Source organism: Crocodylus siamensis, chromosome 5 (assembly GCF_052110815.1).
Source record: "Crocodylus siamensis isolate JL-2025a chromosome 5, ASM5211081v1, whole genome shotgun sequence".
NCBI classification, from domain to species: domain Eukaryota; kingdom Metazoa; phylum Chordata; order Crocodylia; family Crocodylidae; genus Crocodylus; species Crocodylus siamensis.
In genome coordinates, this window is record NC_143399.1 from 113,933,212 (window position 1) to 113,961,010 (window position 27,799).

The 27,799-nt window shown below is 44.1% G+C and overlaps 1 protein-coding gene across 1 annotated transcript in view; it reads right to left on the reverse strand.

The window, feature by feature from the left end:
* CNTNAP2 (contactin associated protein 2) overlaps nucleotides 1-27,799 on the reverse strand; it is a 1,889,175-nt gene that overhangs the window by 86,643 nt on the left and 1,774,733 nt on the right. The window contains exon 21 of the mRNA XM_090049982.1: nucleotides 26,058-26,151. Coding sequence (XP_089906108.1) covers nucleotides 26,058-26,151 — 94 coding nt within the window. The remainder of the gene's footprint in view (nucleotides 1-26,057; nucleotides 26,152-27,799) is intronic.

A 27,799-nucleotide genomic window follows, 5' to 3' on the forward strand; every position in this document is an offset into this window, starting at 1 on the left:
AAAAACGACAAAGGGTGTTTGTGCCCAAAAGCTTGCAAAGATTTTTTTCCAACTATTTGAGCAGGTCTAGTAAAAGATATCAGATTTATCCAAAGAACCTTGTCTGCCAGATCCTTTCAAGGCATCTGTTTCCCACACTCTTTCCCTTCCCACCATATTATCCACTCTCCCCTCAATTAACACCCCTCCCCCATCACTCATTCCTTCACTGTATGACCCCCAGAACCTTCCAGGGGAAAAAAAACCCATTAAAAGTCCTTAACGGTTCTTTCTTTAATGGTTGCCAAATATAGGATATGGAAGTAATGAACTAATTTCCCAAATCAAAGGTCCCTCTTTGAGCTCCCTCTAATATCTCTTAGATGAGCATGAAAGTCTTAGCTTATAAACTGCAGATGAACTCAGTTGTTGCAACAGCATTTGCCATCTTCAAATGAGAAAGGCAGTTTCCCAGGTGTTGTGACCTAAACCATTTATGCCATCAAGAACTGCTGGACTGATAATAAACCGTATAAAATATGCATTGGCTAAAAAAACTATCTAGTCTGAGTAATGAACTGGTGAAACTAAGTCTGTCTAGTAAATAAGCTGTGCAAAATAAATCAGTTTTCAGAACCTAAAGTAAATCAGAAAAGGTCTTGACCAGGAAGCTTATTAGCATTATGATATATTAGATTTTGCTACTATTTAACCCCTTTAACAAATTTAACATTCAAAGTAAAGAAAAAAAGTAAGTAGCATTATGAGATGTTGGAAAATGTGAAGGCAAATTCTGTAATATTCCAGGTCAAGTTGCCCTGGCTTTATCTGGACTTTTTTTTTCTAGACAGCTATGCATCAGGTGACCTTAGGGCTGAGTCCAAGTAGAGAAAGAACAGCATCCATATGCATTAATAGAAAACTAGATTTGGTTATTCTTCTTGGGCTCCTGGCTGGCTCTCTAATATATTACAGATGGGATAGTGGTATTGCCAATGAATGATATATTATTACTTCTAAATCTAAGGATCAATAACTGTCATGAAAATGCTATGACGGTGCTGCCACTTGTAGATGTTACACTTAAGACACGATTAACCTGTTAATCATGTTTTAAATAGTAACCCATTCAGCCAATTAATGGCACCACAGAATGCCACAAAATATGTGTAATAATTCTGTGGCTAGTTTCAATTGCACTTTAAACTGTAGGCGTGCCAGGTACCCTACCATGAAGCCTAATGCCACTGCTTGGTTGACAGCTTTGCAGCCTTGAGATAGCACCCGAATCTCTGGTAGTTTCCAATGTGTTTCCAGGGATGGGACCCACAATCAGCTGATTGTCAGTCTCAGCCCTAGGACCACATCGGAGCCTGTTCAAGACTCTGGTACAGTCCCAAGGCTGGAACTGATAGCTGCACGTATGGTATGGCAGGACGTGCAATTGTTGGGACTGGGGAACAGATCTTATTATGCCATTAAATACATGTGTGCTAGGGACCTATGTCAGACTTAGTATCAGATGTAGCAAACAGCTACTACTGCAGGAACTGCAAGCTACATATCCTCTGTGATACAGACATGTCTGGGATCTTGGCAGGCTAGGATGTCATTTCCTTTCATTTTTTGTGTCCTTGTGACAAGTTATTTAGCAGAATTTGCAGATTTTGTTGGAATCTGACAGGACGAGCCATGAGTGCTTTTGCAGTGGCCTCAAGCTTGAGACCTTTTGGCATAGCACCTGTGCCACCCCAGCCCCCGAAAATAATACATTGAAAAATTTTTGAAAAATCACATTAATTAAACAAAAATGAAATGAGATGTCATATTTCAGGACATAAAATGTGAAGTGTTAAGTATGTCACAGACATGTTTGTTTTGCCCAACAATATGCACCCTTTTTGCAGAAACTGTATTTTCCACTTATGACAGCTGTTTTGGACTATGTGCAGCTGGAAAGGTTGCTAAGTATGTAATACAAGATCATAAAAGAAGAGCTTGAACTGGTGGCACAGCAGCTGAAAAAGAGAAGTTTAATTTCCTTTCTGTTATTGAACTTGGTCAAAAAGTCTTAAATGCAGCAGACACTCTGTCTGAACTCTGCAGGGACTGGATATTGAGCAGTAGAAGGGCAATCTCTTACAAAAATGACAATTCACTTCAGTCCCTCAATCAGGTGAAAACTACAACAAGGAAGTCTTACGTTGGGCTGTCTGAGCTTCCTTGAAAAGTAAAATTTTCCAAGAAAATGTACACAGGGATAGGAAAACCCAGATACTTGTGTTCAGCAAAGGCATTTTTTTGTTAGTACATCTGTCTAGTACTTTGATTTTACACACTCTGTTATTTAATCAAGATTTGAACAGAAAGTCTACAAAACTACTCTGTTATTTAATCAAGATGTGAACAGAAAGTCTACAAAAGTATTCAAAACCTTAAAATGCTTATAGCAACTGCTAATGTAACAGAAATCCAAGTTCAAGATGGGCATCAGGTGTATGGTTTAATTCAACCATGATCAATTGATTGTACTTGGCTTCTTCATTTGCAAACCAACTGTAAGATTATGAAAAGATCATTGATATCAAATCAGAAACATTTCATTTTTCATGGCCAAACTAAAAGTCAGCTGTTTTTCCAAGGCATGAAGATGATAAAAATTACTTTGGCTGGCATTCACTGCTGCGAGGGACTGTAATTTCAGTGAAATATGCAGCATTAAAATATACTTTCAGTCCAATGGGGCAAACATGGTTTAAGCAGTGTACCTGTGTACATGTATACAGACTAAATTCCTAAATTACAATTTAAAGCTGTTGCTGAAGAATTTGTGCCAAGCAATTCAGGGGAAACACAATTCTTTGGATTTTTTTTAGGTTTTGTAAGTCATTTTAGCCATTTGTATAAAGCATGGTAACCAATTTACTGTTTGAAAGGCAACATTTTACTTTATTTATTAATGGAATTCCATTTGAGGGGGATGACTAATGCACCCCTGAACTCTGATTGTCTATGCCCATAAAATAATGTATTTTCAGGCAATGTTGTGCCTTGAAATACTGAATTTACCACACAGAGATATTTATATATAAATATATATTCACATAAATCTGATGGCTTGAAATGATAAGCCTTCAATCTGCCTCCAAAGAATATGAGATAGAGTCAGGTAAAACAGTTTTTTTTTCTTATCTCTTACCTCCACCCACACTAAACAGCATTTCAATTTTCTCTTTATGGATACTTTCACTTGAGGTCCTCAAAGAAGCAGTTACTCTTCCCTTCTAGAGTGTCTGCTGCCATATGCATGACTTTTTGGGTACTATACATGAAGAGGCTGTACTAAGTGACTCCTTTGTCTTTCAGTTGGGCTCTTGTTTGATGTTTGTTACCTGTCTCTAAATTTAAGATGGTGGTTCAGTGGCTAGAAGCTCTAGCCTTGAACTTGGAAGACCCAGATTCGATTCTTGGCTTTGGCAGTAGGCTTCCTGTGTGAACATCCCATGTGTCCCACTCTTGATTCCACCATGTCTAAAAGGAAAATGATGCTTCCCTACCTTACAGGGGTGTAGCGGGGATGCATATTAAAGACTGTCAGATACAACCATGATGGGGACTATGCAAAAATGTTATATAGGGACAAAAAACATTTTAAATTTTTTAAAATTATTTTGTTTTTAACTTATGCTTGAGACCTGTCTATCTTGCCAGGCCAATATTCTCCCAACATTCTACGAGAGAAGGGGTCAGTACTTTAATGCAGACATCCTATTGTTTTCTTCCTTATTTGTGGAATTTTCTTATTTAATATGAAATCATCCACTTTAGGGAAATCCTCCTGTTCCTCCTCCTCCTTCCACAGAAGATGAACACTCCGATAACCTTAGGCAGCTTTTCCAAATTCTTTATTTCTCTGAGTTAACCATAGTCACAGGTGAATACAGTGATCTTGTGGATCACATAGCGTTATGTATTATGAGATGCAGACTTTCATGATTTTATTGCCAGTTGCATGATATTTGATTGCTCTTTAAAGGATGTCTAACAATCTCAAGATTGCTAGTATCAGATTTTCCCTTTAATCCCTGCTATTACTGCACTGTAGACATACTTTAAGCCACCTAGAACAAAAGGGACAACCTTGAAGTTGAAAGGGTTACTGCAGTGTTCAATGTAGTAGCAACTCTCTGTTGTAACTGATCTTTGTTGTAAGCATATGGTAAGTACATCACTGTGTATACAATTGAGAGAGCTTATTTAAGCAGCGTTAACCCCTTTTAAAAGACTCACTGATAAGAAGCAATAATAATATAGCATTTTTCTGTTTAATACTATAATATAAACAACACAAGCTTATAATTGAGAAGAAAATAGAAAACATTATAATTTCAACTAGCTGGTTTATGAAGAAAATGCAGAAGAATTTCTCCATTATGTATTTCCCTCCCTTTTGTTTCTGACTGGAGCTGAACACATAATTCACAGTAAATAATTTATTCCATGAATTCGTAGTTTGCTACTTGTGGCGAATTATGAATAGATGTCTTCTCTTCAAATGTATTCATTAGTTAACATTATTTGATAAGTGTCTTTATTTATTTATTTATTTATTTATGTTTTACTGTGGCTTGACTGTAGATATCTATTCCTGGGCTGTGCCAATGCAATATATAAAAGGCCTGTGTACCACTTAAAGCCAGACCAAGAACACTGTTTAAGTAAGACCGTAGTAGTGCACAGATTTTGTGTTGGGCATTTGCAATGAGGTAAAATTCACACAATGGATATCAGTATGGTGAGCCCAAGACTGCCACTGCTATGCCTGCCAAAAGTTACACTCGTTCAGGTGCCTCTCTTCATGAGCAATATAGGAACATAGGAAGTAGGGCTGGAAGAAGCCTCACAAGGTCATCCAGTCCAACTTCCAGCTCAAAGCAGAGTCACCCCTGGATAAACCATCCTAGTCAAGAGTCTGTCCAATTTACTCTTGACAGTTTTCAAGGACAGAGATTCTACAGCTCTTTTAGGTAGCCTGTTCCAATGCTTGATTGAGCCATAGTCCGGTTGTTTGGTGCCTGGTGCAGGTCCTGTGTAAATTGCCCCCTATGTAATTACATCCATTTGATTTAGTGCCCCCCATGTAAGGGCACCGGGTGCTGGTACACCTCTGGCTATGGTACCCACAGTCAGAAAGTTCCTTCTTATCTCCGACCTAAATTTCCTCTGCTTGAGTCCACTGCTTCTAGTTCTGTCCCCAACGGCCATAGAGAAAAGCTTGTCTCCATTCTCTATATAATCACCCTTCAGGTATTTGAAGACTGCTATCAACTTGATCTTTTCCAGACTAATAATCCTAGCTCTTTCAGCCTTCAGTCATATTCCTTAGGTCTCCAGTCCACAACCCTAATTAGGACTGGTCAGACAAACTGGGTTTTGAACAGCCAGGTGGGAAATGTGGTGACTCAACCAAAGGCACTGGATTTCTGATAGGTGGAAGAGTGTCCTGTTTACTCCAGAAAAACAGCTAGCTGCTATCTTGTGGCATACCCAAATCTTTGGGTATTTCTCTGGTAAAGCCACTTCAGACATTTTTTGATCCAGCCTCTGTGTATCTATCTGTCATGAAAATACCAGGGTGTTGGAGGGGCAGGGGACACAAATCTGGAGATACTTTCATTCTCCACTACCTTTTACACACTATTTTTGGTAGCTTGCTTGGCTCTTTTTTCCCCCTCACAGTTGTTCTCAAAAACAGATGAGTTTAAACTCAACTGTCAGAAGAGGAAGTCTGAGTAAGTTCAAAATTGGATATAACTTGTTTGTCCATTCTTGCATGGAATGACCCATGTAACTGACCCATACATTAAAATAGTGAAAGTGAACTTTTTGGTAGATGTGCCACAAATTAGCCCTGCATTTTCCTCAAGTGCCACTCTCATCCTCTTCCTCTGCTCAACTGGCTGCTCTGTTTTCTACCCCATTTTCTATGCTCCCTGCCCACAATCTGCTATTTTGCTTTCTGCTCCGTTCTGTGCTCCTTGCCCGATCTGTTGATCTACTTTCTACTTTCTGCATTATCTATTGTTGTGTTGCCTGTCCCTAGGTAACACTTGTGTTATGTGTGCTCCAGGTTTGCCACCCCGGTCTACAATAATATGGGTGTGTATTCATGCTACTTTTCAGCATAGATTTAGAGTACAGTTGCAGTGAGCCAGAGTTGTATAAAAATTCAGTACAGTGCCAACTATGGTGAGTTAAAGGCAGAGTGCAACAATTCCCATCACTTAATTCTGGTTATTTCAAAGCAGACATTTTTTTTTGATTTCCATGTGTCATCTAAGTATATTTAGTGGAAAATTAAAATATATCCCCTATCTCCTTCATAGGTCTTTGTATAGTTTTGTCTCTCTTTCTCCAAGGCTATATAACAGTTCATTTTATGACTTATGAGCCTTGAAGGTGCTCTCAGTTTCTTGAATTAGCTATTTATTCTATTATGATTTTACAGGGCTAGTACTAGGTTTTATTGGTGCCCTTGGTGAACTTGTCATGTTCAATTTCACTCTTTACTCCCTTCAAGGAGCTGCATTAGAAATAAATTAGTCCTAAATGTGACACATTACAGGTGAAATAGTTCCTCTTCTCTCATGCTAACAAAAAAACCTCAGACACTATAACTTAGTAAAATACATTAGGCAGGAAAAGGTCATTTTAATTATTGGAATTTAACTTTCACTTTTGTTCAATTACTCTTAAGTGGCATTCTCAAGTGTTTCTGAATATCAGAGCAATTTATATCCGGCATGGCAGGAACTGGAGATTTTTAAGTGTCTCCATAATGTCCTAATTCATTTTTTTTCAGCTGTAGTATAAGCATCTTTCCAAAGCTTCTCAGATCTTAATAGCAAATAGTAAAATAATGAGATAATTCTCCCTAAAAGGGTGTGTAGAGTGAGTTGTAGAAAATAAATCTCAGAGACAGAAAAAGAAATATAAAGGTGTAATTTAAAATACTTTTGCATCCTATTAGACTCTGGGATAAGGGAAGGATGGAAGAGTAGATGATGGGGGAGAGTTGTGTGGATCTGTATTATTAGTTTGAGCCTATAGCAGAAGATACTTAAGGTCCTGTCTTGGAAAGTGATGAGCAAACTCCACTGAGGAGATGAGAGCTCTCATGCAGCTCCTGAAGCCAGTAAGAATCAAGGATGCTCAGTTTGCTGCAGGATGGGGTCCATCAATTATGCACTTTAAGATTTAAAGACAAGAAGTTACTTAGATCTTCAAAGAGAGTCTAAGGAACAATGCAGCACACATAGGAAATAGCAGGTCAGAAGTACAGGTACTGGAAGAGAGGTGAAGAAAGATCTGAAGAGTGGGAAATAGGATGAGTAGCATAACTGGGGGAGGGCGAGACAGGCACCAGCCCTGAGCCCTGACTAAGGAGGGGTGCCAATATTGCCCCTCACCTCTGCAGTCTGAGCCCTGACATCAAGAGCAGCCCCGCAGCATTGCTCTTGCAGCAGCAGCCAATGGACAACCACTGCACTGCTGCTGTTTTTAAGAGTAAGAGCTGGGGTGGGCAGAGCATGCAGCAGCAGCAGCTGCCAGGAACTGGTCTTCGTTGCCTGCCACCTCCTCCCCACCTCTCTCCCGCAGGGTTTGACCAGGGTGCATGCAAACACTGTGTGTTATGCCATTGGCCTCCACGAAAGAACTGCCACTTGGAGAGGGACAAGTCAGAGAGATTGGTGACACTTAATCCATTAAGAGCTTTGAAATAGATCAACGCTAGTAAAGAAGGAGTATTAAAGTTATTACGAAGAAAAGAAGAACTGCCCAGATATTAAAATAGTTCATTAAAGGTCCTGGTGTGTGTCTCACAAGTAAAACATATATTCAGTACTTCAGTATTCAGCGTCCGCTAACAAGAAAGTGCAGTGGAATATGATAATATTCATATCCACAATTTTCTAGTTTTTTTTTACCACTGAATGTGTCTATGTGAACAAAGGAAAATAGATAAAGCAAGGGGTCATGCTGGTAAGAAGAGAGAAGTGCTATGAAGATCTACTCTATTAAAATCATTGTATATGTGGGCTTGATTACTTAAAGGTAATGATGACTATAAAACGTGTCTTAGTACTGTAATGCACAGAGCTGTGTCAGAGTAATTTTGAGGGCGAAAGATGTTGGTTAAGATGATTGTTTGTCTATCATCTGTGTTACAGATGGCTTACTGGATGGTTTTTAATATTTACATTTTTTTAACTTTTCATTTTTACTATTACATCACTTCAGGAGCTTTGCAGTTTATTGGAGGGAGCATGACGGAGTAGACTGGAGATGCATTTTTCTTCCTTTCCTGAATCTCTCTTGGGAATCACTACCTAAGCTCTTTATTTTATTTTATTTTATTTTATTTTACTGTGCTCAAGTATCTTTTTGAGAGACCACAAAATACTGCATTACTTTTCCATGAAATCAGCCTAATTTTCTACAGATAGTTCCCTCTTTTTGTTTGTCATCACCTAAAGGAAAGCTTTTATTTTCTTCATACAACATAGCGGAAGCTGTGCTATTTTCTTTCTAAAGAGTCAGGCTACTAAAGGTTAGATCAGTTTCATAAACAGAAAAGGACACGGGTCAAGATATCACATCCCAAACTCACCATAATCTACTGGGTACTTGGTGGGTTGTGGAACTGCTCAATCCTAAAACAATTATAACATGAACCTGCACCCTGAGTCCTGTAAATCTGGGAAGTTTCAATTCAGATCCAAACTCAGGACTGTCAGACTTACATCTGCTTATAAAATAACCTTTCATTTCCCTGTTTTTCGTCTTCATCCCGTCCATCATCTTGATAGTAACTTCCTTCCTTTTATCTTGGTGTATTAATCTTCAAAGCCTGAATGTTATTAAATAAGAGATTAAAGATCTTCCAATGTGCCTGAAACTTTTTTTGAGAACATTCTATTTAAAGACTATCATGTTTATAAATATCTTTCATTTTTCTTTTGCCATTTTAATTACTAAAGGACTTTACATAATATACAATCATTGTTTACAACTAGTCACTGGCTCTAGCTGTATTCTACACCTGAAGTCACTCTTGTCTAGGATCCAGTTTTTCCTGAGCAAGTTTCAGTTTCAAATACCTTATTTTCAGCCTCTGCTGTAGTCAAATCACTGAACAGTTGCTTTTAAGCACTGCCTGAATTTTTGGTAATTATTTTAAGAATGCAGAAAATTCATCAACTTAAAGCCAAAAAAAGTGCTTGCTAATGACAACTGTAATTTCTGCTTGTTTCCAGGTTTATATTGTAATTCTTCGGACTAGTACAACATGATGGGAACAGTTATAAGTAAAAGGAGACATTTACCCACTATTGTATTAATCAGTCATGTTGTAGCACCTTCAGATAGGATGTGGAGAGAACAGTAGATGTGATATACCTTGACTTTAGCAAGACTTCTGATACTTCAGTTTGGGCCCAGCTCTGGTGAGAGACGCATGGGTGTAAGCCTGTTGCGCCCCCATGAACCAGATTCCTCATGGAACCTCTGGTGGACCTCCAGCCTGACCCAGCATGGAGCCGGGAGGTAAGTGGAGCCCATGGTGGGTGGGCACTAGGTAGAGGGGGCAGCTGAGTAGAGCCAAGGAGGGTCATACCCCACCATGGCTCCTACTTAGCCCAGCCTCCTAGGGAGCAATGCAACCAGAGCATGCAAATGGGTGCACTCTGGGTCTGCTTGCGAGTTAGCATGGGACTAGAGGAAGTCAGGGGGCACTTACCTGTCCCATTCTCCAGCAGGACAGGGAATCCCTGTTCCTGAGAGTGGCGCAGCGCTGGCATTGATTTGCACATGCATGCTGCTGGCAGTGAGTTGCACATGTGCGGGTTTTAAAAGGGCCTGCCAACGGTAAAAAATTGCAGTTTGGGTGACGCACAGGCGTAAGCCTGTCTTATGAGCTAGGTCCCTGGCGGACCCTCTGGCAGACCCCTGACCTGACCCTCAGCGCGAAGCCAGGAAGTACGTGAGGCCTGTGGTGGGTGGGCAGTAGTTAGAGGGGGGCAGCTGAATGGAGCCAAGGAGGGTCACACCCCACCATGGCTCCTACTTAGCCCAGTCCCTAGGGAGCTTCATGCCTGGAGCTGCACAAACAGGCACACTCTGGGCCTGATGCATGAATTAGCAAGAGAGTTCGTGTGGAAGGGTGAGCAGGAGGGGCTATCAGTGGGCACTCTCACTTCTATGTGCCCTCCAGTGTCAGTGCATGGCACACCCTGTGCCTGTGGTGCCCCGAGACAGCAGAAGCCCCAAACACCAAAGGATAATCCTCCGGCACTAGAGCTCAGGTAAAGGTGATGAGGGACCAACCCTACCCCTTCCTGGATGAGATCCAGGGAAACCCACTGCCATTTGGGAGCCCAGAAGATCAGGGGATCCCACTGCAGACAGCTACTTGAGCCTGTCTGCTAAGCCGCAGCAACAGCAGCTGGCAGGGACCACTGTCAAGTGGCCAGCTGGGTAGCTCACCCTCCCAAGAGTCCTTGTGACCTTTTCTTTTGTTTTCTCCTCCTCCAGAGAACTATGCACACATATAGACAGATGATCTAGATGTGTATTTCCATAGGACCTCAGCCCGCCGGCTGAAGTGAGGGACGAGTCTTAGACAGAGATCCACACACCCATGTTCTCACCTTCCATGTCTTTGGTGTTTATAGGAGTATGTTCAGTACCTGGATGTGCAGTTCCACCTGGTTGTCATCCACTGTCCTATGACTCTGAGGGCTCCACCACCCCTACACCCTCGCCCAGTCCACCAGTAGTATAAGTGTCCTCAGCTTTGTATTCAGCTGCTGGGTTCCTCCCCAGGGCCTTTACCTCAACAAAAAAACCCCAAAAGGAATCCACGCCTCCTGTCCTAGAGGACTGTTGACCGTCTTTTGGCAATAGACAAAGAAACAAAACATCAGTGTGACTATTCTCTCCTTCCCCTGTTCATGTCCTTATGATCACGCCTCTTGCACCTTCTTTTGGGGTCATCACAGTACCCTCATCTCATTGAGGTCATCATTTATAATTTTGTCTTGTACCCCTTTTAGGGTCATTACGGTACCAGGCTTCACTAGTGCCCCTCTATTAGAGTTGTTACGGTACCCTTTCTCTGTCGGGCTCTGCTGGCTGCTGAGGAGATCTCAGGCAGTTCCTGACCCTGCCACTCCACCGTACCTTCCTCTAGAGCTCCTCCGGGGAGTTCCCTCTCTGCAGGAGCCTCTTGCCATCTCCTACGTGGCTCTCACAGATTCCTTCAGCATTGTTTGGTCTGGCTCCTTTGCTTCCGGTCCTGTGCTCTCCCCTCCTGCCTGCTCTGGGGTCCTCTTTATACTGCAGTTCGAGTTCCCAGCTTCTCTCCTCCAGAAACACCTGGGTATAAAGTGTTTCAGCCAGGTCCTTTGGGGCTGGGGGTCTAAGATTGCTACCTCTAGTTTTGGCATGGGCTGTCTCACTCTCTCACAACCTCATGGGGATAATGACACCCACCCACCTGGTCTCCTACTTAAACAGGCACCTAGGAGGCTGTGTGACCGGGGTCCACCCCACAGACATAGTAATAGGTACGTGCTGCACCCCTAAGCTTCCACGTTTAGATGGACCACCCAGCCTTTGTACCATGCAGGTCTTTACCCAGACTGAGTCTATGGTCCCAGCCTCCACACAGACGGACCCTTTGACTCTGGGTTGCAAGGGCTGCCTGGCACGTCTGCTGGAGACTGGGAGGTTGGGCACTGGCACCCTCACTTGTGGGATGTGCTTGCTGATGGAGACTCTGGAGGGCCAGGCGAGGGAGCTCCATGAGAAGGTGAACAGGCCGCGAGTCATCAGGGAACAGGAGGCAGAGATCAATGCGTACTGCTGGGCTCTGCACCCGTAGAAGGACACCATGGAAACCAAGCAGAAGAATGGGCTTGATCAAGATGCTTCAACTGACGGTGGGTTGAAGTTGGTAACATCAGGCCTGAAGCCATGGGGCACATCAGTTGCTCCGCCAATAGTCCAGTACAATAGCTATGCAGCCCTCACATCACCAATGGGTGGGGGCATCCATGGCCTGCACTGCAAACAGGACAGGAACAGCTGCCCCCACCAAGGAAACAACAAAGGGTGATTGTTGTGGGAGATGTCCTGCTGCCATTTGTCATCCAGACCTCCTTGCTCGAGAGGTCTGTTGCCTTCCGGGAGCCAGGATTTGAAATGTTATGGAAAGGATCTCTAAACTGGTCCTTTCTATGGACCACTGTACCCCATGCTCCTTGTTCATGTGGGCACCAATAGCACAGTGAGAAAAAGCCCTGGGAGAATCATGGGTGACTACAAAACCATGGGGGTGAAGCTCAAGGAACTAGGAGCACAAGTGGGCTTCTCCTCAATCCTCCCATTTGGGGGTCAAGGCCAACGAAGGGAGGAGTGCTTAGAAGAGGTCAGCTGAAAGCTTTGGAGATGGTATCACCATGTAGGCTTCAGATTCCTTAACCTTGATATGAAGTTCTACATGAAAGAGATGGTATTCACCTCACAGGCAGAGGGAGGAAGCTCTTTTCTACGAAAATCGCTGACTTGTGGAGGAGGGTTTTAAACTAAGCATGTCTGGGGAAGAGGGGGGAGGTTCCACTGTTGTACATGAATCCTCTTCCCATGATGACCCAGGAGAAGGCATCAATGTAGCGGACACCCAGGTGAGTCCCTACACTCTAAGATACTTGCATAGGGACAGAAAACCTGAGGTGACCAGAAGGGAACTCAGGTGCCTTTATGGGAACACCAAAAGCATGGGCAACAAATAGGAGGAACTGGCTCCCCTTCTGGTAGATGAGGAAATTGACCTCACTGGGTTGACGGAAACTTAGTGAGATGATAGGTATGATTGGGCAACGGATATTGAGGGCTACAGACTTTACAGCAAGGATCAAGTTTGGAAGAAGGGAGGAGGGGTGGCCCTTTATGTGAAAGAGTGGTACCCCTCCCCGCAGGTCAGGTTTGATAGCGGGAAGAGGTCCCTCAAGACACTCTGGGTCAAGGTACAAGGGGATTCAGGAGAGGGACGACCTGATGGTGGGAGTCTACTATAGGCCTCCCAAGAAGAGAAGAATGATCAGGCATTCTCCAGGGAACCGACTGAGGCAGCCAGCACTAAAGACTTGATTGTTATGGGTGACTTCAACTACTCTGACATCTGTTGGGAAGACCATTCGGCCACGTCTGGCAGGTCAGGCAACTTCTTGAGAGCTACTGATGCCACAGGTTCCTGTCACAGGTTGTTGAAGCACCAACTAGTGGTAAAGCCACTCTGGACTTAGTGCTTAACAAAGGGGAGGACATGGTATGGGACTTGAGGATTGGAGGTACCCTGGGCAACTGATCACAATCTGATTAGGTTCACCATCCACTGGAAAGCTAGGATTCCAATTAGTAGAACAGCAGTCCTAGATTTCAGAAGGGCAGACTTTGACAAACTAAGGATGCTTGTTAGAAAGGCCCTCTGAGACCAGGAGAGTTCAGGAGTGATGGTACCTTCTCAGGGCACAATTCTCACTGCTCAAAAAGAGGCCATTTCCATGTGATCAAAAAGTGGGAAAGGAGCCAAGAGACCCGGTTGGCTCAACAGGGATATTAGAGAACTTTTGAAAAAGGAAAAAATGACACTTACAATCAATAGAAAAAAGGTTCAGCAACCAGAGAGGGATCGCTCACGTAACCAGGGTCTGCAGGTATGAGCTATGAAAAGCCAAGGCAGGCATGGAGATCAAGCTGGCATCTGAAATAAAGGACAACAAAAAGTCCTTCTACAGGTGCATGGGGAACAAGAAAAAAATAGAGCTCCACTGTGGGACCCCTACTGAATATGGAGGGGAAGCCCACTGTTGATCACCATGAAAAGGCAGAGCTAAATGAATATGTCACATCGGTATTCCAAAAAGCTAACCAGAGCTGTGCACTTGTCCAGAGGCCCATGGAACACAGGGAAGCCAACAGATGACATGAAGCCAGTCCTGAACAGGTGAGGGTCCTCTTAGAACAAGTGTACATTTTCAAGTCTGCTGGGCCAGATGACCTACATCCAAGAGTCCTGAAAGAACTGACTGAACTCATAGCAGGGCCTTTGGCGAAGATACTCAGAAGTCACGGAACTCAGGAGTGGTCCCAGATGAGGAGGGCCAATGTAGTGCCCATCTTTAAGAAAGGGAGGAGGGATGACCCTGCAAACTATAGACTGGTCAGTCTGAATCCAGTCCTAGGAAAAACTTCTGAAAAAATTGTTAAGGAGGCCATCAATCACAAGCTTGTAACTAACAAGGTATTAAGAAACAACCAGCATGGCTTTGTGGTGGGTACATCATGCCTGACAAACCTGGTGTCTTTTTATGACCAGGTAACTAACCAGCTGGATAAGTGACATGAGGTAGACATCATTTACTTAGATTTCAGTAAAGCCTTTGATTCTGTCTCTCATAAAATTCTCTCAGTTAAACTGGAGAATACTGACCTGGACCAACCTACAGTGAGGTGGGTGGATAACTGGCTTAGAGGTCCGCCCTAGAGAGCTGTAACCGATGGGATTGCCTCATCCTGGAGGGCTGTCTCCAGTGGTGTCCCCCAGAGATTGGTGCTTGGACCCGTGCTTTTTAACATATTTATTAATGACTTGGATGAGGGGGTGGAATGCTCTATAATTAAGTTAGTGGATGATACCAAGCTTTGGGGAAATGCAGGCACACCAGAGGGTAGGGTAAGGATCCGGGATGACCATGACATACTGGTTCTATGGGCTGATCAGAATCAGGTGAGATTCAACAGGGAAAAGTGCTGGTTCCTTCATCTGGGTAGGAAGAACCTTCACTACAACTATAGGATAGGCATTAGCCCACTAGCTGGCACAGCATTTGAATGAGACCTGGTGGTCACAATCGACCAGAAGATGAATATGAGCCAACTGTGAGGAAGTTGCCAGCAGGGCAAACAGAACTGTGGTGTGCATCAGCAGATGTGTTGCCAACAAATTCAGGGTGCTTCTCCCTCTCTATTCAGTGTTGTTGAGGCTGCAGCTGGAGTACTGTGCCCAGTTTTGGGCACTGCACTTCAAGAAGGATGTGGATAAACTTGAGAGGGTGCAGAGAAGGTCCACCCACATGATTAAGGCCTGGAGGATAGGCCCTATGAGGAGAGACTTTGGGAGCTGGGCTTGTTCAGTCTGGGTAAGAGGAGGCTGAGAGGTGACTTGATGCCGCTTACAAGTATGTTGGGGAGAACACCAAGATCTGGGAGCAACTCTTCAGGAAGGCACCCCTTGGGAGGACGAGGACCAATGGTCACAAACTAATAGAGGGAAGATTTAGGTTGGACATAAGGAAGAACTTCTCCATAAGGGTAATTAAAACCTGGAACACACTCGAGGCAGAGGTGGTACAGTTACCATCCTTGGAGGTGTTCAAGAGGAGGCTGGATAAGCATCTCGTTGAGCTAGTCTGAGCTCATTAACCCCTTGCCTATGGCAGCAGCTGGACTCAATGATCTTACAGGTCCTTTCTGATCCACTGATTCTTTGATACAGTTTTCCCCAACATTCTTGCAAGCAAGCTAAGGAAGTATGGGTTGCATGAATGGACTATAGGGTGGACAGAAAACCAGCTGGCTTATAGAGAAGTAACCAATGGTACAATATCTAGTTAGCAACCAGTATCAAGTGATGTGCCCCAGTGGTTAGTTCTGGAGCCAGTTTTGTTCAATATCTTCATCAATGACTTGGAAGATGGGATGGAGTACAATGTGATATATTTACCAAGTAAAAAGAACATCAGCAAGCTTACAGATGACACCAAACTGGAGGAAGTAATAGATATACCAGACAGAAGAGCTAGGATTCATAGAAACCTAGACAAATTGGAGGATCGGACCAAAAGAAACCTCATGAGGTTCAAGAAGGACAAACGCAAAGTCCTGCACTTAGGAGAGAACAATTCCATGCACTGGTCCAGTCTGGGACTGACTGGGTAAGCAGCAGCTCTAGGGGTTACAGTGCACAGTAAGACAGATATGAGCCAACAGTGTGTCCTTGTTGCCAGGAAGGCTAACAGCATACTGGACAGCATTAGTAGGAGCATTGCCAGCAGATAGAGGGAAGTGACCATTTTTTCCTTCTATTCAGCACTGGTGAGGCCACATTGGAGTACTGTGCCCAGTTTTGGGTCCTCCACTGCAGAAAAGATGTAAACAAATTAGAGAGAGTCCAGCAGAAGGCAAAAAATGGTTAGGGAACTTGGGTATATGACTTAAGGACAGGCAGAGGGACCTGGGATTATTTAGTCTGGAGAAAAGAAGAATGAGAGGGGATTTAACAGCAGCCTTCAACTTTCTGAAGGAGGGTTCCAAAAACAAAGGAGCTAGACTGTTCTCAGTGGTGGCAGATGACAGAACTAGGAATAATGGTCTGAAATTGCAGCAAAGGAAGTTTAGGGGGAACTTTCTCACTAGGAGGGTAGTAAAACACTGGAACAGACTACCCAGAGAGGTGGTGGAATCTCCATCCTTGGAGGTTTTTAAGACCTGGCTGGACAAAGCCTTGGCTGGGATGATCTAGTTGGGGATGGTCCTGCTTTGAGCAGCGGGTTGGACTAGATGGCCTCCTGAGGTCCCTTCCAACCCTAATTTTCTACGATTCTGATAGGTTTCACACAAGTGCTAGTTTCTGACTAGCATTAGATAACATTGTGGCAGGGTATGTTTTTTCCTATGCAAATAAACCTTATGAAAATGAAAGGGGAGAAAATAGAGAGAGAGGCTGTATATCTATATTGAATAGCTCCAGAACATTCCATAAAAATACAAGCTGACTGTCACTTTTTATGATGTAAAAGAATCAAACAGAACAGGAATCAGTGGAGACATTTAAAACTGAAGTCAAACACTCAGCTGCTCAAATATAGCAGTTGCAGGGCTACTATATGCAAAGCTAATTCAGGGCAGTACAAAATGTGCATATTACAATGAGTATATATACTCAACTATGAATCTCAATATCTGGAAATGATTCTTGCCAGAATGACATGGCAATTAGAAGCTTTAAAAATACTATATTCTGCAACCTGTTTGCCCTTCAAACTGCTGAACACATATAACAAGATTAACCTTGACTTCTACTCCCCTCACTCAGCATTCCTCAGGAGAGTTACATATTCAGTCTGATCAATAGCAATGGTCAGAGGTGCAACAATTTGCAACAATTATATCAGTAAGTTACTGTCTCTCCAGATAGATTTTTTGGCATGCACAGTGGAATTATTTTTGTTTCTTTGGTATTGATGTTCTTTTTCCTTGATAAATATCCCACATTGAAGAAATTATATACGTAGGAGGAAAAAAAAGAATCACAGTTCTTGCGGCTAAAAAATAATTTTAATGATCTTCAAGCCAAAGCAGTGTTAGCAATCAAAGGTTGCATAACCATATAGAACAGTTCATAATGAAGGAATATACAGGACATTTCCAGAAGTCTGGAATCTAGTTTTGATTTTCATTATCGAAATCTACAGATTTAATAAACTCCAGCTTACGCTGGAAGGGGTTCTAAGCAGTTTGCTTATTACTGTTCTTTAACATTTTCTCTCACTTTCCTGATTTAATCACTGTGTGAGATGACTTCATCATTCTCTGCATGAACCTAATCAAAAATAAAATCTGTAGCTGCACCACATATATTCTATGATGGTTGTTATCAGAATTACTTTTAGTTGTCTGTATGTCTTAGTGCAAAATTAATTCTTATTTTGGAATCCAATATTATTCCATGGTTTAGCCTCTCAGATTTGAAAGGAACAAGAAAGAATTTAGACCATTGCTACTTACAGGTACTTAATAATTCCTTTGATGCATGAAACAATTAGGCAAATTAATCTGCTAAAGCAAAATATACTCTGCTAAAATCAGGGGGAAAATGTCTAGTTATTTTGAAAAACCAAAATAAACATATTATCTCTGTAGACATATCTTTTCTCTATATGTACCTAACAAGAAGATCCCAGATGAAAAGGAGTGCAGGCTTCCCCAAATTGCCCTGCTGATGTCCCAAAAATCAGATGTTGAGAGGCCACTTGTAATAGAGGATAATCTCATACCTGTGTCCAGCTAGGCTTCAACGTTTTTGTGACTATTTGTGAGGGAGTCAAATAGAAAGGTGATTTTTGTGATGCATCTCAGCTAACAACTGAACTAAGTCAATAACTCATTTCATAAAGATCAAGCACCTGTCAGATGGTTCTGACAACTTTCAATCACCCTGAATGTGAGTTCATTCAAACATGTGACCTAGATATGAAAAGCTTCAGAAAACCAATATGAATCCCCTGAGCTGTCCAGTTCCTGAATTTGGTTTCTTCTCAAGGATCTCTAAAGGAAACTTTAGAAAATTAGTACTGAAACATTGCAAATAAAGGAATGCAGATGCTGTGACGTCTGTATTACAAAACTGGCTGGGCTCTACCTTTACCTTCTGGTATAGACAGGGTTTAAAAATATTATCCATCATTTGCCAGCCCAAGGACCAAGCGCCCAAAATATACCGCAGTACTGTGTAAAACCATTCCCAACACTTATGTAATTTAAGGGCGCACTATGTGTTCTGTTTCAGGGATACTGACAATTGACTTTTCATTTAAAACATTTCAGAAGAACCTAACATATTTAATTCTCTCTCTCCTCCTGACTTCACCACACTTTCTTCTTTCATTTCCACAATAGACTATGATGCATCTCTTTATGCAGAGTTTTGGAAACTTTCCTTTTCTCTCCTCTACTCTCTAATATAATTGTTGACCTATGCCCTTCCCTATATTTTCTCTCCCTCATGCCTTTTTCCATATTCTTCCCTCACATTTTCCTATGCAGAATAAGCAGAACTACTATCAGGGCCACATAAGGCTTTTCTTAATCAAGCTTTAGAAGATGGCATCATGCAGGCAGCACCACCATAGCAGCTTTGGCAGCTGATAACCTAGTATTTGAAGGAAACTGTTATCCTAGAGGCAACAGATCCATTGTGGGAACAGATTCTTCACATGGGGTAATCAAGATAAAAGGAAGAGGACAGCTCCCCACCCCTTCTCATTATGATTATCTCCCCACGAAAATAATTTGCTAGCTTGGTATAATTTGTTAGCAGTAACCTTTGCAGTGCACCTTGAGGAAGAAAAGAGATGAGCTCTGGCCACCCCATCTAAGCTACTCCAAAGTTACAGCTATTCTTCCAGTATGCTTCATCTACTGTGTTCTTCTTTAAATTGATGACTAAATAGGTCTTGCTTTTAGCCATTGGTGAGAATGGATACTAGGACATCTAAATTTTGGCCTGGCTTTTCCATCTTAATTTAGCACTATAAGATGGAAATGCACAGAGATCAATGTAGTCACTTGAGTTTCATACTGTCAGCAAGATGATATTGGATATTATTCTGCAGCACACTGGGCACATCTACACAAGATGCTTAACTGCTCAGTAGCAGTTCACTGTATATAACCATGCAAATACAGGTAGCAAATTTCCTTGTGATTAGTTACTGTGCAGTTATGCACATGTAGACGTGACCTGGGAGCAAATTTGTTCCTAGGTCATCCAGCTTTGCCACTAGAGGGCCAGCCTCAGGCTAGCCCCAGGGCCTCTGTAGCAGCCCTTGCCTCAAGACTTTAAAAGCCTGCAGGCATTTGGAGCCCTGGAGCACACCAGCAGGCAGCAGTTCCCTCAGTCTCCAGACCCCCTGTTTCCTGTTCCTGTCTGACATGAGGGGAATAAAAACTGTTGTTCTTTTGAGACGTGTCTGCAGTAAGTGTGGTGCTGGGGGGGTGGGGGGTCATGAGTGGCAGTCCAAATGGGCTATAGTAGAGAGTGCAGGAGGAGGTGGTCAGTCAGGGCCTCTTGTACCTGGTGCCCCGGCCCTCAGTGGTGGGTGTGTGGCTTTCTTGGGGCTGGGGGGGGGAGGGGGTGCTGCTGTTGTTGCCACCTCAGGTGGTTTTCCCACTGCCAGGTAGCCTCCACCCACCACACCTCCTCCAGCCAGGCCTTGCAGAAGAGCTTTCCTTGGGCCCTGCAGATGTTATGCAGCTTGCAGGCTGTGACAATGACCCAGGGGAGGTTATCCTTGGTGAATCCAAGACAGCCAAAGGTGCACTCCACCAGGGCACAGGTCCAGCCCAGGCAGCAGTTACAGTGGGCCTGGTGGGGGTCCAGGTGGCCAGCATAGAGCTGCATGAGCCAAGACAAGAGTGGGTAGGTGGGGTCCCTAATGAGGATAGGCAGCAACACCATGGCACCTAGCTGCAGGTCTGGTACCCCTGGCATGAAGCATCCACTCTCCACCAGACCCAGCACAGTGACATTTCAGAAAACATGGGCATTGTGGGTACTGCCTGGCACTGCCATTGTGGCCACTGCCAGCCAGCTCTCACATGTGTGAAGGCACCTTGGTGGTCCACAATGGCCTGGAGAAGCATGGAGTGAAAGCCTCTCTGGCTGTAGTAGGGCTGGTTCCCATGGTGTGGCCAGATGACAAGGATGTGGGTCCCATCTGGGGCCCCAATACACTGGGGGAATCCCACCATCAGGGGGTCGTGCATGCAGACCTGTATGCTGCTGCATGTCCTGGATGGCCCTGCATACCTGCAGGATGCCCTCCATCATTGTGGCCTTGCCCACATAAAAGATGGCCCACAAGGCAAAGGCTGGTTGGCATGGCCAGGTTGAATAGGGCAAGGGCCAGGTGGGTGTCCATAGGGAGGGACAGCTGCATGGCAGTGTCCTGCCACTCTACGTGCAGGTGGAGCTGCTCCAGGAGGTCCCGGATGGTGGTCCGGGTCATCTGGAATGTTTGCAGCCATTGCTATTCATTCCAGGTCTGCTGTAAAATGTGCAGCCACTCGTTCTGGCTGGCCTGGTGGGCCCAGTGGTGGCAGAGCTGAAGGCCCAGGGGGGCAAGGGAGAGTGGTGGGGTCCAGGAGCCCATCATTGATGTCACTCATTTCAGTCACTAGGTCTGGCCAGCCAGATGGGGTCCAGGCGGCAGTTCCACAGCAGAGGCAGCTCTGGGATGATGCACTGCAGCTGAGCAGGCAGTAGTGTGCATGGGGATCCAAGAAGGGCCAGATGGTGGTTGTTCCCAAAGGCCAGCAGGGCCAATGTGGTGGCTGGCAGGAGCCTGGAACACTGGTTGTCACAGACAGAGGCAGGGGCTGGGGCAGCCATAGTGTGGGGAGGCAGAGTTAGAGAGGAGGGAGCTGCTGCACGCTTCCCCTGCACTGTACATGCTGCTCCTGGCCAGGGAAGTGGCAGGAAGCAGAGAGCAGGACTGGCCTTTCAAGAGGGCTGGCACCTGCTGGCAGCTGCTGCCAGAGCCTGGAGCTCCCCCTGGTGGTGGCAGGGGCCCATTGCAAGGCTGCAGGAAGTTTGGTGCTAAGAGCAGCAAATCTGCTGCCTTGTCCCTGCATTTGTAGACATCTGCCCAGGAGCATTTACTGCCAAGTAGTTTGCATGTGTAGACATGCCCACGGGGTGTGTCTACACATGTATTAGATCCAGGAGCAGTTTTCTTGCTAGTAAAGTACTCATGAGTCAGTGCCCCTAGGCAGGCATCCACACATGCAGAGAAGTGGCAGCTGATTTGCTGCCACTTCCTGAGGCCCTGCAATGGGTCCCTGCCACCACCAGGGGGGAGTTCCAGGCTTCCCCTGGGTGCTAGTCCAGGGACTGGCAGAGAGCACTGGGTCCAGGACAGCTGTCTCCTGGAAGACAGTGCTGGACACTGCACCCTGCCACAGAGGGCTGCCTGCTGCCAGGATGGGGACAATGTCCTCCTGTCTTGTCAGCAGGGAGGTCCTGGTCTTGGTTCTCTGAGCAGGGCCAGGGGACTTGGAAAGAGCTGCAGGGGAGGGGCAAGTCCCATCCCCCTATTCCAATTTTCCGGTGGGGCAGTTAGCAGCTAGCTCACTGCTAGGTGCTCCATCAGCAGATTGAGGAAGGGAAATGGGACCTATCCCAGCCCTACAGCTCTCTCCAAGCCCTGTGCCTCAATCACCTCATTGGGGCATGGGACTGGGACCTGCCCATGACTGACACAGTTCCCAGCCCACACTCCGCAATGGCAGGGCAGGAGCTGGAGAGCCTATTCCCCACTCAGCTCCATGATCATAATGTTGGGTAGAGAACAAGCTCCCCAGCCTGTCCCCAATACAGCTCCACAATTGTGCAGTTGGGTTCCCTAGCCCCTGCCAGCAGGAAGTGCCCAGCACCAGCTCTAGAGTTGCAGGGCTCAGGCTGGGAGATAAAGGTCTCTCAGTGCTGACCCTGTGGTCATGGCGCTGGAGCTGGCACTAGGAGATAAGGTTCTCCCAGCCTCTGATCCCTGATTGCTTGGAGCTCCCTGTTGCCAGGGCAGGGGGACATAGTCCCTTGCACAGCCGCCAGTGATGGAGCCCACCCTGACAGCAGGCAGCTCCAGAGGCAAGGAGCAAATTCCTGTCCCCTGGTGGCTGGCTGACCAGGAGCAGATTTGCTCCTTGTCAGATGTCTACATGAGCACTACTGTGCAGTAAGTAATTACAAATAAATTTGCTACTTGTATTTGCAGGTAGCTAATGTACTCATGATTAGTGAGGTTTACTGCACAGTAAGCATGTGCATGTGTACTCGCACACGCTTACTGCATAGTTTCATGTTGACAGACCCACTGTGTTTATTTGGCTGAATGTCAAAAGCATCAGTCATGTTCCATTTCCTGCCACATAGTTATACTGACAACCTTTTTATTCTATTTCACTGACACCTCAGAGCAGAAGAATTAAAAAAAAAATCACAGAAAAGCCCTGAGGCTTCTATTTGACTCCAATATTAGCTTTAATTTGATTCAAGCCAAACTAAACTTTATAATGGCATTCGAATTCAGATAAATTCACAAAACAAATTAGCATAAGAACAAAGCAAATTAAAAGATTGTATTCTTTAAAAAGTCCCATTTGCTCTACAGCTGATTGCTTTTCCTCTTCAGAAATCTGAGCACCCTCCCTCCCAAACCTTTATCTTGGTCCCTAAGCAATATGTGATCTAATGTTTAAAGGACCTTCTTTATATCAGCCTTTTCAGAATATTAGGTTATGAATGATACAAACAAATAGAGGTCACACCCTCCCCTTTGGACCATGTGGTGGGACCAGCAGCCAGGACTTTTTTTTAAGTCCCTGAAACAGGTAAGAATTCTCTTCCCTTCCCCTGTTTGCTCAGCTGTACATCCCCTTCCCTCCCTCTTCTGCCTGCTGCTGTCCCCAGTGTCCCCGGCTGAGCTGGGGGTGGTGAAGCCATGGACAGGCTTAATGATGGGGACCCCACTCACCACTGCTGCTGCCTGTGTTTGCAACCAGTTCCTCATGCAGCGCAGATGAAGTGAGGCAGGTGTAGCTCTGGAGCGCTCCCTGTGCTTGGCTCATCTAGGAATAGTAGCAGTGGCGAGCAGGGGACTAGAGGAATGGGAGGGGAGGGATGTAACACTAAGCATGGAGAAAAAGGGAGAGGGCAATGACAGTGTGGGCACAGTGGAATTCTTACATGATTTGGGGACTTAAAAAATCCATGGCTTTTGCTTCTGCAGCAGAGTCTGTCTTCTCTAGAGTTGTGGGAGTAACAGCCAGGAGTGGGGGTGTAGCCACCCCTGCAGTACAAGTCACTGCTCTTGTATCCCCTTTACAAAATCCTGGATCTATCCATGGGTACCTACAAGAAACTTGCATACAGGTTCCCTTTTTTGGCTATATCCTTTCACTCAGGTTATGACTATGTTACATTTTTGTACAGAATTCACCATGGTCTGAATTTGCCTATTCACTTTGCTCCAAACAATTGTGTGCAAGTACATCCTTATAAAATATATTCACATGACTCAAAGACATTGAGAGTATATTCACTTTAGGTCATTTGTGAGTTCTGACAGAACTTACATAGGAAAAGAACAGGTTCATAGGAACCGGAAAGCTCAATTATCCCACGTTGTTGCATCGGAAGGATTGTGTGGGCTCTATTCATTATCAGATCCAGGTGAGGAGAAGGCTTAGTGGTTGCTATAAAGGACTGAGTTCATATCCAGAAGTGAGGAGGATAGAGCTGCCTCCATGGAGAAGAGGTCTTAGTTTTCCTTCTGAACTGTGAATGAGGATGTGAGTATGCATGCTGATAGGTGCTTACTCTTCCTGGTAAAGGGTATCATGAGGAAGTGACAAGAGTGAAGTTGTCTCCAGTAATGTTTGGCCTTTGAAACATGAGCAAGACTTGAGGGAGGCAGTCCAGTAAGTCAGGGTTTTAGGAAAGAATGGAGAAGGGGTGTGACAGGTTGCCCTCCCTGGTGTGATCTTCCTGGTCATCTATGCCTTACGTGGGGCACCCTTGGGGCCTGCTCTGTAATTCTTCAGTTCTGTCTTAACCTCGCCTGCCACATCTTGATGGAATATTAATTTTTTTTTGAGTGGGAGACTGCCTACTATGGCTTGACCACTGTTTTCTCTGGCTAGGCCTCCCCATCTGAACCCATTAAACAGGGTTTGACTCTGAGGCTCTAGCTTTTCCTGCTCCCTTGTGGAGCTCGGTACTCCCCAGCCCAGAGGCATGGGAGCCAGACTCACAACCAGTGGGCTGTGGGTCCAAAACCCAGGCGCAACACAACCCGCCTCCATCAGTCCAAACAAAAAAACCCACAAAAGACAAAACACAACTGCACCCCGGTGCTCCAGTCCTCACCCAGCCCCTTTAAAATAGTCCTTCAAATACCAGGGTTCATGTCTCCCAAAAGCTGCACCCTCACTGGCACTGGCGTCTGCTCCAAAGAACTGCACCCTCACTGGTGCCGGGGTCTGTGCCCCCAAAGGCTGTGCCCTCACTGGCACTGGGGTCTGTGCCCCCAAAACTGCGCCCTCACTGGTGCCAGGGTACCCACTCTGTAGAGGGTCCCGAAAATGAGGTCTTCTCCATCCCCTAATAGCCTCTCCCAAACCACCAGTCTTATTCAATAATCACAAAAAATAATAATCATAACTGTACATGCTCAATCAACGCAGTGGATCAGCTTACATGAACTCTCTTCAAGTCTTGGCTCTATACCGCTGGCTACAGTCCTGGTTGTGGATGCACTCGTCATCTCGCAGGGGCTTCCATAGCTTCCGTAGCTTCCCCCTTTCTGCCATGGACTGCTGCCCAAAGTCCTGGAGCTCTCAGGGGGACTGCTTTCCCTTCGGCTGCTGACCTCCCTACTGCCGTTCAACCCACGGTTTTTATAGTTCTGCCTCTTTCGGTCAGCTGACTAGCTGCCCCAGTTCAGCAATTAACCCCTTCCTCACCAGCCCTCCATGCCCAGAAGGTACTGGCCTTATAGGGGTGCACCTTCTTCTTTGTGACAGGGTTAGGGTTCCCTGTCACAAGGGGGAATATAGGCTACCCTCAAAGTGAGTGCAGGGCAGCTGATGTAGCTTAAGTTGCATTTGGTTTCTGGGTTCTGCTGGAAGATCCAAGGAAAAGTGTTGCAGCTCTGAAAGAAAAGTGGAACCAAAGAGAAGCTCTGGAGGGAGGGGAAATCCAGTAGAAACAATGTTGACACTGTGGGTGTGGGACATAGATGCCTTAAAAAACTGGAGTTTCTGACTCATGTGGCTGGAGACCAGCAGTAGTGGTCTCACCGATTCTCCTGAAAATCTGGATATAATATCCCAAATGAAATCATCTAAGTATTTCATATTTGATTTCTATACCATGTGCATTAGTCATAGTCCAGTGTGCTACCAGTTATATGTCTCTTGCTCTTTGCAATAACAAGTTTGCACTGCATACCTGAAGTATGACACAAGTATACAGCTTCCAACAACACTGTTTCCCAATCAAAAACAAGATAGCCAATAAGCATTATAACTACAGACAACACTGACATTACAATCTCACATGCTTTTTATATTTTCTGAAAATGTCTAATAAAAAAAATTATAAAGTGAAATGCTACCTATAACTTTTCCAAGGAAGAGTGCCTTCAGGGAGTTGAACTGAACGTCAGATGCTGTCGGCAAGTTGTAACTTGCTGGAGGATAGTGATCAAGCTGGGGAGAAACAAGAACAAGATGAGACTTTGAGGATTATGTCCTGTTACACTGTGGATGAATTAGGTTTTCTTTAATGAGACTACACCACCATTTAGATCTCTGTCACTAGATGTTCTAATTTCATTGGTGATAAGAATGAGAACCAAGGCCAAAGCACTGTTTTGCAGATCCACAGCATACAGTTAGTAACCTCTACTCCACTAGACAAAGAGCAAACCATGTCTTAGAAAAATCTCTTCCCTATGTTCATGTACTGGAGTAGGAATCATCAACATAATTCCCACTGATTTATGTACAAAGACAGTCTCATTTGCACTATAAATCTGATCCCTCAGATTTCTGGTTACTAGGTTTCAAATTCCCCAGATCCCCTGTTTTCTCCTGGTTTTGGGTCTGAGTTTTATCTGAATCTGGAAGAGACCTACTTCCTAAAATGTCCCACAATGAAGGAAATCCTACAAAAACAGTATATTTTGTAAATTTACACTATTTATCTTTAAAAAAATCTCACTAAACATCCACTATCATGTAACATCCAATATTTGGGGAAGAAATCTCACTAAAACCAGAGGACCACTGGAAACTGATGCCTAGACCTGGCACAGACTTCAGTATGAACAGGCACATCTACATCTACATGAGACACTAAAGGTACAGTAGATTAATTCTACTGCATATTAGCATAGCAGACAAAACATGAGCTAACGTGCAGTGGAATTAGCGGTAATTACATTAGTAAATGTGCAGGCACACCCAACATAATTATAGATTTAATCCAGATCCAAACACTGATTCCTTGGTTCATCTCTGGCATCCCTAGTTTTATTCCAGACCTAGAGAATGCAAGAATAGGACTCTGATCCATAAACATCTAGAGCTGATGCATTTCAATAATGTGGTATTTCAAAACTGTTTTTTAGTGTTTTAATTCAAAGCTTGAATCTGGATCATAATACTGAGCTATTGGCTATTACTAAGGCTAGATATACATTCTTTGCAAGAAAGGAAGTAGTTAGGAATTTTAAATTGGTGCATGTATTGCTTAATTCATTCACCTCCATCCTTAGGAAATTTATAAATTATTGAGATATAGATATGTTTCAACCAATCCAACTCTTCCAAATTTCAAATATTTATTATTTTCCAGTGCTTTTTTCCTGTTAAATGTATGTCATTCAATACCTTGATGATATATTATTAAATATACTCGTTAAGAATTACTGGGTATTTAAGAAGAAGCTGATTTAATGAAACAGTAGGAGCCCCAGTTTTTTCATTTCTTATTTTTGTAGTTGTGTAACTTCAACATTATGTAAGTGTGAAATTTCTCATGTAATTGACTTGATTTCTTGCAAAGAAAAATGGGAGCACAGAGAGAGAGAGAGAAAACAAATTGGCTATACTTTGTCCACAATACCATGCCATCACTCAAAACACCTCAGTACAGTTTTGATGTTCAGTACAGTTTTGATGTTCACATCCAATGGAGGTGAATGGGAAGAATGTTTATATCCTCGCTATTGTTATTTGTTTTCTTGATTTGACACATGGGTTAAAGAGGTCAACATTGCAATCATTTCCTTTGTTTTCACTGAACTGAAACAAAGGTAAAATCTGTTTTTTAAGACAAGTGTTTAGAACATGT